Source organism: Myotis nattereri (genome assembly GCF_964212035.1).
Source record: "Myotis nattereri genome assembly, chromosome: 2".
Lineage (NCBI taxonomy): Eukaryota > Metazoa > Chordata > Mammalia > Chiroptera > Vespertilionidae > Myotis > Myotis nattereri.
This window is the reverse complement of record NC_138076.1, coordinates 168,097,528-168,115,201: the sequence shown is the minus strand read 5'-3', so window position 1 is coordinate 168,115,201 and position 17,674 is coordinate 168,097,528. Positions and strand designations below refer to the sequence as shown.

The window sequence follows — 17,674 nt, the reverse complement described above, 5'->3', positions numbered from 1 at the left end:
CATGTTCATCATTACATCTTTAGAAAATACAGAAAAAATATAAAAACAAATAAAACTATTCATAACCACAATGAACATTTTGGTATATTTTCTTACCTTTTTTTCTATGCAAATATCTTTTTAACATACTCAAGTTCATAGTAATTCTGTCCCACTCCTTTTTTTCAAAATGTTTTTATTAATGTCAGAGAGAAGGCGATAGAGAAATATAAACATCAACAAGAGAGAAACATTGATCAGCTGCCTCTTGCATGCCCCCTACGGGGGATTGAGCTCGCAACTTGGGCATGTGCCCTGACCTGGAATCAAACCTGTGACCTCCTGATGCATGGGACATGCTCAACCAACTGAGCCACACCAGTTAGGCCTGTGTCCCACTTTTTACATCACTAAAATTTCTTTAGCCCAGTTCATAGAGGGTTGGATAATGTTATATTATATCAACATACTAGAAGTTAGTTAATCAGTCTCCTATCCACTTATTTTGGGACATTTAGTTGCTTCTAATTTTTGTTATTACAAGTAATTTTGTGAGAATTATCTTAGAACATAACCCTTTGTTCAATGGCCCACTAAAAATTAATGTCCAGAAGTGGTCAAACATCCCATGGGTGTTTGGCCAGAGAGATTGCTGGGGAGACCACTGCCTATTGTGATCTGGACTTCTATGAAAGCAAACCTAGAATGACCTTGAATTACTACCCATGGCCTGAAAATACAGGGCATTTCTAAGTGCAGCTCACAGCCAGAACTGGAACTGGTGGGGGTGAGGGTAGAGGTGGAGAAACCCTAAGAGACCTTGTTCCTGCTATGACAGACACCAGCACAGTCTCTGTCTTCCTCCCTGGGCCTGTGTAGTGTTTATACCCTGATCAGTTTTTGCACCTGTGGCCGCTTCTGGGCACCTGTGATGAGCTCTGGAACTATGTCCCAATCCTGGCTTTCCCACCCCCCAGGCAGAATCCAGCCCCTCCACCTGTATTCCCACGGTCCCTCTAGCAGGCCTCTCTAGAGCTCTTATCTCCTCCCAGCAGTTGTTTACATGTCTATCTCTTCCATCAGACTCTGATCCTGGGAGGACAGAGATTGTGTTCTTGTCAACTTTAATCCCTCACAGTTTATGTAAGAAAGCAGCTGGTTGGATAGATGAACAAGTGAACGCAAAGGGAAGGACATCGGAAACACTTTGTCCCTCAGGTCTGAGACTCAGGAAGGAGCCCCTGGGAATGGAAATGACAGTGAGATTGAAGGCTCTTAGCCCACAGGGCCGGGCTCCAGCTGATTTGGCCTGGTCTCTCATGCACCTCTCTTGGCAGTGAAACCTGTGGTCCTTGATTCCCAGATCCAGAACTGCTCCTGGCCCCACTTCCTCCATGCATTTCTTTTGCAACACGGAGGGAGGGATATCGTTGGGGTGCAGACTGGGAGTCTGAGGGAGGGGAGCAGGGAGTCAGGAGCAGGGCCCAGGCCACACCACAGCACTGTTCATACCCTACAGTCCATCCGGTCCTACCCTACTTTGGTCCCATGCCCACATTAGAGTCTCATCCTGTTCCCCTCACCACCCACTCACCCACACAGACGTCTAATCCTGCCCTCCCCACACCCTCCACCCCTGCCTACAGGCAATAAGATCAAAGCCACCAAGGACATAGCCACTGTTCTTGCACTTCTTGGAAAAACAGAACCCCTAAGTACAGAAACCGGCAGAACCGGAGAGCTGATGGGCTGGCCTCACCTGGGTCCACCCCAGAACAGTGGTTCTCAACCTTCCTAATGCCGTGACCCTTTAATACAGTTCCTCATGTTGTGGTGACCCCCCAACCATAAAATTATTTTCGTTGCTACTTCATAACTGTAATTTTGCTACTGTTATGAATCGTAAATATCTGATATGCGGGATGTATTTAAGCGACCCCTGTGAAAGGGTCGTTCGACCCCCAAAGGGGTTGCAACCCACCGGTTGAGAACTGCTGCTCCAGAACCTGGGCTCTGGCCCTCTTCCAGGCTCCACATCACCTCTGTATCCACATCAGTGTACCCCCAAGAGCTCTTTCCAAGGCCTGCTCCATTTCTATTAGAACACAGTCCGATGAGTGACTTCTCAAGTCATGCTGAGGAGAGGGAAGCCAACCCAAGCATGTCAGGATCAAGTTACACGGTTTTGCATCCATAACTGCACAGCTCCAGTACCTGCTCAGGTACATGTCATTTTGGCCATGACTGCAAGGCTAGACAAAGGAACTCTGGAAATGAGGCTTGAAAGGGAAGAAAAGTGAAAGACTTCAACTCATCCTCGGGGAGAGAAATTGAAGAACTGGTAGTGTGATTTGTGTAGGCGTATATGTGCCGAGGTTAAGGGATAGGGGCCAAGGGCATGGGAGAAAAATAGGGGTTTGGGTGACGTAATGGAGGGGGCTGCCATGGGGTAATCTGGTTAAATGAGTGGCTTTCTTTTCGGGACCATTTCCCTTGTATGCCATCCCAGCCACCACTTAGAATCACCAAACCTTAGCATCAGATGGCCTTTCATCCCCCTCCCCACTTGGCAGGGAAGGATGGGCCCTGCCTAAATGAGAACTGCTCCCTTAAATTAAGATGAGAGCGGGTGCTGCCATGTATCCGTTGGCACCCTGAGGTGTTTTTTTCCTACGGCTGTTTACATAAAACAAGACTCTGGAACACATGGAGTTTGAAAACAATAACATGAAGAGTGAAGGAGAAAGTTGGAACTTGTACTGAGCGGAATGTGCTGTCTGTTCCAAGGAAAGGCTCAGGGTAGATCCCAGGCCCCGCACAACGCTGAGCTCACAGGTGACAGCAGCTCGCTCCTGCCTGACTGCCAGAGCGCCCCTTATTCCCTTTGCTACAACCAAATGTACAATGCAGTAAGCGTCTCAATGCCATTTGATTTGTTTTCTTCTTTACAGTTTTCCCATTAATTCTAGGGGAAGAGCATTGGAACACCCCCTGGTATTTGGAGTGGGGAGAGGCATAAAATAACACAGAGCCAGCGGTCTTGGGGCAGAAACAAACTGGGAAGTGCTGGGTTTTAGCCTTGTGAATCACCATTATCTAGCTGGCACTGTGGTAACTTAGATAGTAACTGATGACTTCCCTATGTAGCAGGGAGATTCACAAAACAATAAATGGTACCCCATTTTAGTTTCCATTCAGAGCTGGCCAATGTGAAATTGTTTTCTGGCTCCAGCACTGAATCTGAACATCAGTATCTAGGAGCCATCATGTGCCTGCTGCTACAATTGCAACTATTGTCATTACTTGAAACGATTGATTTATTTCTATTTCTCAATCACATTGTATATGTATATTATGACGATGTTCTAAATCAGTGGTTCTCAACCTGTGGGTCGCGATCCCTTTGGGGGTTGAACGACCCTTTCACAGGGGTCGCCTAAGACCATCGGAAAACACATACATAATTACATATTGTTTTTGTGATTAATCACTATGCTTTAATTATGTTCAATTTGTAACAATGAAAATACATCCTGCATATCAGATATTTACATTACGATTCATAACAGTAGCAAAATTACAGTTATGAAGTAGCAACGAAAATAATTTTATGGTTGGGGGTCACCACAACATGAAGAACTGTATTAAAGAGTCGCGGCATTAGGAAGGTTGAGAACCACTGTTCTAAATAAACTTTTAGAAAGAATGAGGATATGAATATACATACATATAGATATAATTACCCCCCCCAACATATCTACTAAAGGTGTCAACTTTTAACTATTTTAAGACTATTCGAGGTGGTACAGAAGAGGAGGAAAAATAGCGGCCGAATAGGCAGAAATGTCCTGTGCCTTGTTCCAGAGCAAATAGAAGGAGCAACTAAATTGAATAACAACAATTGGCAAATTAGACACACCTAGCAAGACAATTTGCAGCCAGAAAGGGCAGAGGACGCCTGAGAATGGTAGGATCGGGAATCTGGGCAGGAGAGAGACGTGTGACCACTGGGCTGAGAGGGTCAGAAAGAAGTTACACTGCACCAAGTCCGTGTCCCTTGGGGACAGGTGTAACATCCGACTGTGGAAAGGAAGTCCACAGGGCTGCTGGCAGCTGGGGAATCTAGATCTAAGTCCACAGCCATGAGAGGCTGCGCCCAGAAAGGCGGCCTGAAGAGCTGCCCAAGCTGCACAGTGCCGGAAGGGGGCAGGGGAGAGAGAAACTCGTAGTCATGTGGCTGTTTTGCTTCTGTTTTGTCTTTGCTTTAATTCGCTAAACCTAATTCATAGGACCTTTCTATTACAAACCCTCACCCAAAGCTGTGGTGCAAGTAGAGGTGCAGATTTGTGGAGTGTGGAGAGAAGTGGTAGAGGAGAGCAGGACAGGGAGAGGTGACCGGGAATCTGGCACTGAGACATTCCTGACCCTCCACACCTAAGCAGGCATTTTCCCCTGAAGAGCCAGCCCCTCCCAGCAGCTTCAAGGCAGCTAATACAGCCACATCCAGTCTACACCAGGAGCTTTTCAAAGGAAACAGAGACTCTGAATAGCCCCAAAGAGCGTTCAGTCCCAGAAAGCAATGCAGCACGACCCCCACCTAAAGTCCTGTCAGAAACAGATGCTTGAGTGATTAAGATTGACAGCAGGCAGACAGGCAAAGTGGGCAGATGGTCCCGCCTGCTTGCAGCCAAGGCTGTGGAGATAGACACAGAGGAGCCGTGGATCGCTTAGAACTTCAACACGGTGCTGACTACCTAACAGGAAACTGAGTGGCAGACAGACAGAAGAGTGAGATCTTAACCCAGCCCCTACAGGGCATTAAAACTCAGCTGAAGTGAGCGACACTTCACTTTTTATTTTATTTTTTATTAGAATTTTTTTTGTATTATTTTTCTTCATCCTATTTTTATTCTTTTTTGTTATTTTATTTTATCTATTTTTCCCCACCATTTTTCTTCCTCACTTCTCCCTTTTTCATCTCTTCTCCTGTCCCCATTTTAGTTTTTCTCTTTCCTTTCTTTTTACCCCTTGTTAAAAACTGATATTCTTTGTCTGCTTTATTGATGTGTTATTATTATTGTAGTCTCTGTTGGCTTATTCATATATCTAATTTCCTCTCCCCTGCTCCAAGTCCATGCACCCCTCTCTTTTTTCTTTCTTCACTAGTCAGTTTTTTTATGTTTTTATTTTCCTTTCCTCTCTTGCTCTCTTCTTCTCCTAATTGTTTAATTAGATTCACTCATTAACTCAAGTCTGTCTGCTCTCTCCTCTATTCTCCTTGTCCAAAAATAAATGAATAGCTAAATTAAAATTTTTTTTGTTCTATCTTTCTATCTATTTATTTATTTTTTCTTCTTATCCACTCATTCTCTTTCTACCTCCTCTATACTGAACTGTGGTCCTTCCTTTATTCATTCAATTCCTTAATCTTACTTTCTGTGTATAAGTTCTGCCTCTACAGATTCTGTCCTCCCCTTTTTCTGGGTGTTTGTTGTTTGCATTTTTTGGTTTATTTGTTTGCTTTGTGGTGTTTTCTCCACATATATTTATTCTTCTTTTTCTTTTCTCTCTTACCTTTTTTCCTTTTCTCAATATCACTTTTGCTTTCTTTTCTCTCTCCTAATTCTCTTTTCTCTGGTGGTCACTTTTATTGGGGTTATCAGTGTAGTGAGTACATTTGTGTTTTCTTTCCTCTGTGTTGTGTCTTGTTGAGTTGTATTTTGTGCTGTTCAGTCAACATGGTAGAGAGTGATCCACATAACTAGACACCCTGAAAGGAGACTTCATCCATGAACAGAAGAATAATACTCAAGACCCAACTACACCAAGAAAATGCAAATATCCCAAGTAGGGGGCATCCCTAGAATACTCAGCCCAGAAGACCTGAGATATTGCACCATTGGGTCCCACAAAACATCTACTATATAAGACAAACTCAAAATATCTGGGTGGCATAGCAGTTTATTCTAATACATAGAAACAATCACAAAGGAACAACAAAAATGGGGAGACAAAGAAACAACCCATACGAAAGAAAAGGAGGAATCACCAGAAAAGGAAATAAACAAAATGGAGGCAAGCAATTTGTCAGAGAAAGAATTCAGAGCAATGGTTATAAGGATGCTGAAAAGACTGGAAGACAAATTCAGCAACATGTGTAAGAATCAAGAGGAAATGAAGAATGACATAGCTGCAAAGAACACAATGGAAAGTTTCAACAGTAGACTAGAAGAAGCTAAGGACTGCATCAGGGAGTTAGAAGACAAGGTAGAAAAAACATCCAAGCAAAGCAGCAACTGAAAATAAAACTTAAATAGCAGGAGGAGAGCCTCAGGGAGCTTTGGGACAACATGAAACGAAACAATATCCACATAATGGGAGTGCCAGAAGGTGAGGAAGTGGAGCAAGAAATAGAAAACCTGTTTGAAGAAATAATGACAGAAAACTTCTCTGATGTTGGGAAGAAAAAAGTCACACAAGCCCAAGAAGCACACAGAGTCCCAAACAAGATGAACCCAAAAAGACCAACACCAAGACACATCATAATTAAATTGGTAAATATCAACAACAAAGTAAGAATCTTTTTTAAAAATATATATTTTTATTGATTTCAGAGAGGGAAGGAGAGGGAGAGAGATAGAAACATTAATGATGAGAGAGAATCACTGATTTGCTGCCTCTTGCATGCCCCCCATTGGGGGTCAAACCTGCAACCCAGACATGTGCCCTTGACCAGAATCTAACTCAGGACCCTTTAGTCCTCAGGCTGACACTCTATCCACTGAGCCAAACCAGCTAGGGCCAAGGTAAGAATCTTAAAGGCTGCCAGAGAGAGAGACAGAAATTTACCTACAAGGGATCTCCCATCAGGCTATCAACTGATTTCTCAACAGAAACACATCAGGCCAGAGGGAAAAGAATGAAATATACAAAGTGATGCAAAGCAAGGGACTGAATCCAAGAATACTATACCCAGAAAGGCTATCATTCAAAATTGAAGGTGAAATCAGGAGCTTCACTGATAAAAAAAAAGGCTAAGGAAGTTTATTACCACCAAGCCAGCAATGCAAGAAATGCTAAAGGGACTTCTGTAAAAAGAATAAATAGAAAGGGAAGAAGGAACACAGGCATAAAGAATAAAGCTGGCAATAAAAAAAGTACCTATCAATAATAACCTTAAAAGTAAATGGATTAAATGCTCCAATCAAAAGACATAGGCTAGCTGAATGGATAAGAAAACATGACCCATATATTTACTGTCTCCAAGAGACCCCCTCTCAGAATAAAGGACTCACACAGACTGATAGTGAAGGGATGGCAAAAAAATTTCCAGGCAAATGAAAATAAAAAAGTAGCAATATTTATATTGGGCAAAATAGACCTCAAAGTGAAGTCCATAAAAGAGATAAGGAGGGCCACTTCATAATACTAAATGGAGCAATTCAACAAGAGGATATAACTCTGGTAAACATATATGTACTCTATACAGGAGCACCCAAATACATAAAAAGACTTCTGGAAGATATCAAGGGAGAGATCGACAGCAATACAATCATAGTAGGGGACTTTAGTATGCCATTGATACTACTGGATAAATACTCTAAACAAAAAATCAGCAAAGAAACAGCAATCCTAAATGACTCACTAGATCAAATGGCATTAATTGACATCTTCAGAACATTTTACCCCAAAGGTACAGATTATACATTCTTCTCAAGTGCACATGGGACATTTTTAAAGGTAGACCATATATTGGGACACAGGCAAAGTCTCTTCAAATTCAAGAAGATAGATATCATATCAAGCATCTTCTCAGATCATGATGGCATAAAATTAGAAATCAACTACAATAAAAACAATGAGAAAAAAATCAAACACTTGGAGGCTAAATAACATGCTACTAAACAATGATTTAGTTACCAAAGAGATCAAAGAAGAAATAAAAAGCATCCCGGAAAAAAATGACAATGAAAACACAACAGGGAGAAACGAAGATGGCGGCATAGGGAAACACCAAAATTGCTGCCTCCTACAACAACTTCAAAACACAATAAACAGACAAAACGGACATCATCCAGAACTTACAGGAGGGCTGGCGGAGTGGACATTCTACAACTAGAAGGAAGGAGAAAAGCACATTGAGGGTCAGGAGCTGCGGAAGTAAAGTGCAAAGGTACGGAGGCTCAAGAGTGCACAGAAAGGGGCCAGTACCTGAGGTCGCAGCTGTCTTTTTGAATCCGGAGGGAGTCACAAGCTCCCGACTGCTCTGAACTCTGGTTCCAGGAAGTCTCTGGGAACCCAGGACTCATACGGGGAGAAACTGGACTGTCTGGCAGTGGGCAGAACTTGGAACTCGAGGGCGGCTTTCCCTCAGAGGTGCTTGCAGCAATTGGATTGTCGGGACACTGAGACGCGCGCGGCCCCTTAGGGCAGGGCTGAGAATCCACCATAGTTCCTTGCTCTGCCCTTTGATTCCCTGAGACCCCACCCCACCCAGGCTGAGGCAGAGGCTTTTGCATATGAATGCCCTGGCCCTTTGCAACCTGAAAATTACCTAACAAATTGCAGCTGGGCCACAGACCCAGCACTTCCAAGAGAAGGCCCAAGGCCCCACAGCAGCTTGCATTGCTTCACAGCTGGGCCTCATCAGGGCACCTCCAAACTCCAAAAAAGGAAGGGGAATCTGCAGTTCTCTTCATAGCTCTTGCTGGGTAACCTCCAAGAGCCAGTGTACCCAGTGGTCAGAGGGGGACCATCCGGATTACAACTCCTCAGATCCATAAGGGACACACCCAGAGGGCAGACTCAGTGAGCACCAAAGCCCCACTGAAGCAAGTCTTGCCCCAGAAGGGTGTCTTCAGCACAGAAGTTCTCCCACTGCAGACACAGCCGATTCTCACTGCCAATTGGCCTGGAGGTCAATTCCTCCCAGTGATCCTACAACAATCAAGGCATAACTACAACAAGACTGTGCACAAAGCCCACAAGGGGGTGCACCAAGAGTGTCCACCTCAGGTAACTAGGGAGGCTGAGCCACTGGGCCCTACAGGACACCTAGCACACAAAACCACTCTACCAACACAGGGAAGCATAAAAAATGCGGAGACAAAGAAACAGGTCACAAATGACAGAAATGGAGGAAAGCAAATGACTGGATATAGAGTTCAAAACCACGTTTATAAGGTTTTTCAAGAATTTTATGGAAACCGCTGATAAATTTAGTGAGACCTTCAAGAAATCTAGTGAGACCCTCGAGGATATGAAAAAGGACCAACTAGAAATTAAGCATACACTGACTGAAATAAAGAATAATATACAGAGATCCAACAGCAGACAAGAGGATCCCAAGAATCAAGTCAAAGATTTGAAATACAAAGAAACAAAAAATACCCAACCGAAAAAGAAAAAAGAAAAAAGATTCCAAAAATATGAAGATAGTGTAAGGAACCTCTGGGACAACTTCAAGCATACCAACATCAGAATTATAGGGGTGCCAGAAGAAGAGAGAGGGCAAGATATTGAAAACCTATTTGAAGAAATAATGACAGAAAACTTCCCCTACCTGGTGAAAGAAATAGACTTACAAGTCCAGGAAGCGCAGAGAACCCCAAACAAAAGGAACCCAAAGAGGACCACACCAAGACACATCATAATTAAAATGCCAAGAGCAAAAGACAAAGAGAGAATCTTAAAAGCAGCCAGAGAAAGAAAGTCAGTTACCTACAAGGGAGTACCCATACGACTGTCAGCTGATTTCTCAACAGAAACCATGCAGGCCAGAAGAGAGTGGCAAGAAATATTCAAAGTGATGAATAGCAAGAACCTACAACCAAGATTCCTTTATCCAGCAAAGCTATCATTCAGAATAGAAGGTCAGATAAAGAGCTTCACAGATAAGAAAAAGCTAAAGGAGTTCATTACCACCAAACCAGCATTATATGAAATGCTGAAAGGTATTCTTTAAGAAGAGGAAGAAAAAAAGGAACTCTTACCATTTGCCACAGCATGGATGGAACTGGAGAGCGGATAAATACCACATGATCTCACTCATTTATGGAATATAATGAACAACATAAACTGATGAACAAGGACTGATCCAGAGACGGAGAGGCATTGATTGGACTGTCGGGCCTTGGAGGGAAGGTAGGGGAGGGTGGGGGTAAGGGGGAAAGATCAACCAAAGGACTTATATGCAAGCATATAGGCCTAACCAATGGACACGGACAATGGGGGGGGGGGTGAGGGCATGAGCGGGGGGGGGGGGGTAGGGGGTAACGTGGGGATAAGGACACATATGTAGTATCTTAATCAATAAAAAATATATTAAAAAAAAGAAAACACAACAATCCAAAATCTATGGGACACAGTGAAAGCAGTCCTGAGAGGGAAATTCATAGATTCATAGCTCTACAAGCCTACTTCAAAAAACAAGAAAAAACAGTAATAAATTATATAACCCTACCACTTTAAGAATTAGAAAGAGAGCAACAAGAAAAGCCCAGAGTAAGCAGAAAGAAGGAAATAAATAAAGATCAGAGAGGAAATAAACGACACAGAGACAAAAAGAAAAAAAAAGAAAAGAAAAACAAAAGATCAATAAAACCAAGAGCTGGCTCTTTGAAAGGATAAACAAGATTGATGAACCTCTCGCCAGGCTCACCAAGAAACAAAGAGAGAGGACCCAAATAAACAAAATCAGAAATGAAAGAAGTGAAGGAACAACTGACCCCACAGACATACAAAGGGTTGTAAAAAAAAATATTACAAACAACTCTACTCCAACAAACTGGACAACCTAGATGAAATGGAGATATTTCTAGAAAAATACAATCTTCCAAAACTCAATCAGAAAGAATAAAAAAACCTGAATAGGCTGATAACTACCAATGAAATTGAAGCAGTAATCAAAAAACTTCCAGCAAACAAAAAGCCCTGGTCTGGATGGCTTCACCGGGGCGTTTTACCAAACATTCAAAGAAAAACTAAACCTATCCTCAGATTATTCAAAAAAGTTCAAGAGGAAGGCACACTTCCAAGCTCTATGAAGCCAGCATTACCCTAATCCCAAAACCAGATAAAGACACTACAAAGAAAGAGAATTACAAGCCACTATCCCTGATGAACATAGATGCTAAAATCCTCAACAAAATTCTAGCAAATCAGATCCAGCATTACATTAGAAAGATCATACACCATGACCAAGTGTGATTTATTCTGGGGATGCAAGGCTGGTACAATATCCACAAATCAATAAATGTTATACATCACATAAACAAATTGAGAGACAAAAATCACATAATCATATCAATTGATACAGAAAAAACTTTTGACAAAATCCAACATCCTTTCTTGATAAAAATTCTCAGCAAAGTGGGACTAGAGGGATCATACCTCAACATAATAAAAGCCTTATATGACAAACCTACAGCCAACATCATACTCAATGGGCAAAAACTAAAACAATTTCCCCTAAGAACAGGAACAATACAGGGATGCCCACTTTCACCACTCCTGTTCAACATAGTACTGGATGTACTACCCATAGCGATCAGACAAGAAGAAGAAATAAAATGCATCCAAATTGAAAAAGAAGAAGTAAAACTTTCATTATTCACAGATGACATGATATTATTTATACATAGAAAATCCTAAAGATGCCATAAAAAAACTACTAGACTTAATAAATGAATTTGACAATAAAGCAGGATACAAAATTAACACCCAGAAATCTGTGGCCTTTTTATACACCAATAATGAACTCACAGGAAGAAAAACTAAAAAAAAAAAAAAATCCCATTAACCATTGCAACAAAAAAATTAAGATACCTAGGAATAAACTTAACTAAGAAGGTAAAAGATGTGTACTTGGAAAACTACAGGACATTGGAAAAAGAGATAGAGGAAGACATCAGCAAATGGAATAATATACCGTGTTCATGAATTGGTAGAATAAACATAATTAAAATGTCCATACTACCCAAAGTAATCTATAGATTCAATGCAATTCCCATTAAAATACCAATGGCATACTTCACAGACCTAGAACAAACTCTCCAAAAATTCATATGGAATAAAATAAAGACCCTGAACAGCCACAGCAATCCTGGGGAAGAAGAACAAAGTTGGAGGGATCACAATACCAGATATCAAGCTATATTACAAAGCCACTGTTCTCAAAACTGCCTGGTACTGGCACAAGAACAGACATATAGACCAATGGAACAGAATAGAGAACCCAGAAATTGACCCAAACCACTATGCTCAATTAATATTTGACAAAGGAGGCAAGAGCATACAGTGGAGTCAAGATAGTTTCTTCAATAAATGGTGTTGGGAAAATTGGATGATACATGAAAAAAAAATGAAAATAGACCACTAACTTACACCATACACAAAAATAAACTCAAAATGGATCAAGGACTTAAATGTAAGAAAGGAAACCATAAAAATCTTAGAAGAATCCATAGGCAGCAAAATATCAGATATATGTCGTAGCAATATCTTTACCGATACAGCTCCTAGGACAATGGAAACTAAGGAGAAAATAAACAAATGGGACTACATCAAAATAAAAAGCTCTTGCACAGCAAAATAAACCATCAACAAAACAACAACAGAGCCCACTGCACGGGGGAACATATTTGCCAATATTATATCTGATAAGGGTTTAATCTCCAAAATTTATAGGGAACTCATAGACAATCAAATCAATAAATGGGCAAAGAGCAGATGAGTGGATTAAAAAACTGGTACATCTACAGAATGGAATACTAGGCTGCTATAAAAAAAGAAGGAACTCTTACCATTTGCAACAGCATGGATGGACCTGTAGAGCATTATGCTAAGTGAAATAAGCCAGTTGGAGAAAGATAAATATCACATGATCTCACTCATTTATGGAATATAATGAACAACATAAACTGATGAACAAAAATAGAGCCAGAGACACAGAAGCATTGAACAGACTGTCCAACCTAAGAGGGAAGGCAGGGGAAGGCAGGGGTCTAAGAGATCAACCAAAGGACTTGTATGCATGCATATGAGCATAACCAATGGACACAGACAGTAGGGGGGTGAGGGCATGTGCTGGGGGTGAGGTGGGAGTGGCCAGGGAGAGGTCAATGGGGGAAAAAGGAGACTTATATAATACTTTAAACAATAAAGAATTTAAATTAAAAAAGGGCAAAAGACCTAAATAGACACTTTTCAAAAGAAGACATACAGAAGGCCAAGAGATGTATGAAAACATGCTCAAAGTCACGAATCATCTGAGAGATGCAAATCAAAATGACAATGAGGTACCATCTCACACCTGTCATAATGGATTTCATCAATAAATCAACAAACGACTAGTGTTGGTGAGGCTGTGGAGAAAAAGGAACCCTCATGCACTGCTGGTGGGATGCAGATTGTGGAAAACAGTATGGAGTTTCCTCAAAAAATTAAAAATGGAACTCCCATTTGACCCAGTGATCCCACTTCTAGGAGTATATCCCAAGAAATCAGAAACACCAATCAGAAAGGATATATGCATCCCTATGTTTATAGCAGCACAATTTACCATAGCTAAGATCTGGAAACAGCCTAAATGCCCATCAGCAGACAAATGGATTAGAAAACTGTGGTACATCTACACAATGGAATACTACGCTGCTGTGAAAAAGAAGGAACTCTTACCATTTGCAATAGCATGGATGGAACTGGAGAGCATTATCCTAAGTGAGATAAGCCAGTGGGAGAAAGATAAATATCACAAGATCTCACTCATTTGTGGAATATAGTGAACAACATAAACTGAGGGACAAAAATAGACCCAGAGACATAGAAGCATCGAACAGACCGTCCAACCTCAGAGGGAAGGCAGGGGAGGGTAGAGGGGATAAGAGATCAACCAGAGGGCTTGTATGCATGCATATAAGCATAGCCCATGGACACACATAGCATGGGGGAAGGGCATGTGCTTCGGGGTGGGAACGGCTGGGGAGAGGTCAATGGGGGGAAAAGGAGACATGTAATATTTTGAAAAATAAAGAATTTTTTAAAAAGCAGTGGTACATTGACACAATGGAGTACTACTTGGCTGTAAAAAATAATAAAAAAAGACTATTTGACACAGCATGACACTTTAAATACGAGTATTATACATGCCATTAAAACACTTGAATGAGTGAAAGAAATTTGTATGAATGAATCCATAACAGGATCTCTACTCCAGTAGAACTCCTTATACTTACCCTTTTGGGCAAAAAGGTCTCAGTATGGTTAGGAAATGGCCTTGGGTGAAGGGTATATTGGGTGAAGGATGCCCAGATCTTAAATGCCGGTAAATCTGTCTCTCCCTAGGACTCCTAAGCGCCTTCACAGGTCTTCGTGCCCAACCCTCTCTCCCCTCTACCACTTCATTCTGGTTTCCGAATTGAGTGTGGAGGGCTAACGAGGGCTTAACTTAAAGGCATACTATGAGGATTAAGCCCAAGCCAGCTGAGTGGACACAGCAGTGAGCTAAGAGTTCCAGACCTGGCTCTGACCCACGGGCTCCAATGCTGGGAGTCCTGGCATTGGCCACTAAACCTTCCTGGGCTTCTGTTTCATCATCAACAGGGTGTGGGGCATGAAGAGCTCTCTCAAGTAATGCTGGAGGGTTGCACTTCCTAAAATACAGACTCTTGGGCTTAGCCCAGAGATTCTACTTAGGAGGTCTGTGGCAGAGCCTCACTATATTTTGGGAAGCAGTGGACTTGTGATCTTCAAGCCTCCTTGCAACTCACTCCAGGATTCTAACTCTATTCCCCAGGTGTCCCCACATCTTCTTACCTGAACCCTGGGATCATCTTGGCAAAGCCAATGACCTTTTGGATGCTGTAACTGACCAGGTCAGCCAGGTGGGGCAGCATGGAGAGGTGGGACAGGTCTAGGGTCACAGAAGAGCTATCTGAGTTTTCTTCCCTCAGATCCAGGTTGGAGAAGTTGGTTGGCTCCATCAAGTCTGAGGAAGGAAGAGGGAAGAAAAGGCACTCCTTAAGGATACTTGAGCCTGGCTTCCTCCTGCTGGGCCCTGTGCGGGCCTCCTGTGCCCTGGCAGCTGGCCAGTTGGCAATCCCACAGTGACCACCTCTTCCAAGGTCACTCTTCAGGCCAGGCTTCCCTCTAGGATTCCCCCATCACTTCTTTCAGCAGAGCGGGGCAGTAAAACCCAAAATCACAGATACTCCAAAATGAGACTTCCTCAAGTCATGATTTTATGTTCTGTGTGTTGTTCCTAATGCTGCCAAATCAAAGCTAATTTGGAACCAATAAACTTGTGGGAAGCAATGTTTAACCTCACCAGTGATAAAAAAAATAAAAAATTGTCACATAAAACCTTGACACTTTTCACCTATAAACTAGAAACAAACATGCTTAAATGTTGAGACCAATATTTATGAAGATGCAGGGAACTAGGCAATTTTGTGCACTAAAGGAGGCACCAGTCTTCGCAAGTCACCTCGTAAGCTATTGACAATTATGCATATTCTTTAACCACTACTCCCACTTCCAGGAATTCATCACAAGGAAGACATTCCCAATAAGTGCAAATATTTAGCAACAAGTATACTGTTATCTTAATGAGAAGCTGGGAAATAATCTAAATATCCGATGGTAGGGGATTTAGATATGTTTTTGTACATTCATACCCCAGACTGCCATGCAACCTTTAAAAATAATATTCTGGGTGTATACTGAGTGAAAATATGATACAACATATTATTATGAGAAAAAAGCAAAGTACCAGACTGTGTATGGCACAATTCCATTTCTGAATATGCAAATGTATTTATTTAAGAAATGAGTCCTGGCCAGTGTGGTTCATTTGGTTGAGCATTGCCCAATGTACCTAAAGATCGTCTGGATTGTAGGTTCAGTACTCAGTAGGGGGCTTGCAGGAGGCAGCTGATTAATGTTTCTCTCTCCCTCTCCATTCTTTTCCGTATAAAATAAATAAAAATAGCCCAGCCAGCATGATTCAGTGGTTGAGCATCCACCCATAAACCAGGAGGTCACAGTTCGATTCCTGATCAGGGCACATGCCTGGGTTTTGGCTCAACCCCAGTAGGAGGTATGCAGGAGGCAGCCGATCAATGATTCTCTCTCATCATTGATGTTTCTATCTCACTCCCTCTCCCTTCCTCTCTGAAATCAATACACACATATTAAAAAAATCAAATCAATAAAAATATATTTAAAATACATAAATAAAAATTACAAAACGGGAGAGATACATCACAGTGCTAACTGATTAAATGGGTAGTAGGGTTAAAGAATAGCCGAAACCGGTTTGGCTCAGTGGATAGAGCGTCGGCCTGTGGACTGAAGGGTCACAGGTTCGATTCCGGTCAAGGGCATGTACCTTGGTTGCGGGCACATTCCCAGTGGGAGATGTGCAGGAGGCAGCTGATCAATGTTTCTCTCTCATCGATGTTTCTGGCTCTCTATCTCTCTCCCTTCCTCTCTGTAAAAAATCAATAAAATATATTTTTTTAAAAAAAGAATATATATATATATATACATATATATAATTTAATTTTTATTTTCTTAATGTCTACAATAAACATGTACTACTTTTGTATGATAATTAAAAAATAAAAAAGTTAACTAGTTTGAATTGTTAAATAAACATATGCTTTACTGGTAATACCATGGGGGGTGAGCATCTCAAGTCAATTAACTTATGAGAGGGTATCAAAACTCCTAAATAATATAAAATTATTATTAAAAACTGAAGTACAGACAAATGTGACATGCAGATGGACCCTCACTGATGCAAAGGAATATGCCAATGTCTGGCTCCACTGCCATCTCTGTCCAGCTGGCACTGGGACCCCTGCCACCTGCCCTGGATTTGGGACCCATATCCATCAGTGAGTCTGAAGGGTTCTAGTTCCTTGGGGTGGGGGGAGAGGAGGCCCCAGGCTGAGGGCAGCAGGGTTGGGGTTGGCTGAGAGGTAGTGGGTTGAAGGACAAGAGCAGGGGAGGATGAGACAGGAAGATGAAGAGGAAGGCAGAAAAAGAGCACATAAGAAGAAAAGAAAGGATGGGCTGGAGGTGACAGGTCCTCTAGGGCCTTAATAGTCCCCTGGGACTCTGGGGTAAAGTTGGCTACAAGGGGATTCTTCCATGCCAAATCCCACCTTCCAAAAGACTCAGGCTCTGATGATTATAGTTAACAATACTGTTTTGAATATTTGAAAGTTTCTAAGAGAGTAAATCTTAAAAAGTTTTCATCACACCAAAAAATCTTTGTAACTAAGGTGATAGATGTTCATTGGAGATTATATATATATATATATATATATATATATATATATATATATATAATCATTATGTTGTACACCTTAGACTTATACAGTGTGATCTGTCAATCATATTTCAATAAAACCAGAAACACTAAACAAAAACCCCATAGGGCCCAGGCTCAAAATACCATTTAGAGGAGTTAGGTCTCCCCCAAGGAGGGAGCCAGGGGCAGAAGCCTGGCTCAGAGGGAGTAGCAAGAGCTCCCGCAGGCAGACCTTGCCTGGGACCCCAGCTTGCCTCTTCCCAGCGTGGGCCCTTGGGCAAGTTCTACCTGTTCTGAGTTCTACCTGTTCTGGGGACACCATGTGGCCCACAGTGTGACAGGACCATCCTCCCATTGGCAGCCTCGGACAGGCAGATG

The 17,674-nt window shown here is 41.9% G+C and overlaps 1 protein-coding gene across 1 annotated transcript in view; it reads right to left on the bottom strand.

Moving 5' to 3' along the window:
- The window catches only part of VDR (vitamin D receptor), a gene marked incomplete at its 3' end in the record, with an annotated part of 43,419 nt that overhangs the window by 3,826 nt on the left and 21,919 nt on the right, over window positions 1–17,674 (bottom strand). Inside the window, exon 6 of the mRNA XM_081082657.1 lies at window positions 14,794–14,965. Within this exon, the coding sequence (XP_080938783.1) occupies window positions 14,794–14,965 (172 nt within the window). The remainder of the gene's footprint in view (window positions 1–14,793; window positions 14,966–17,674) is intronic.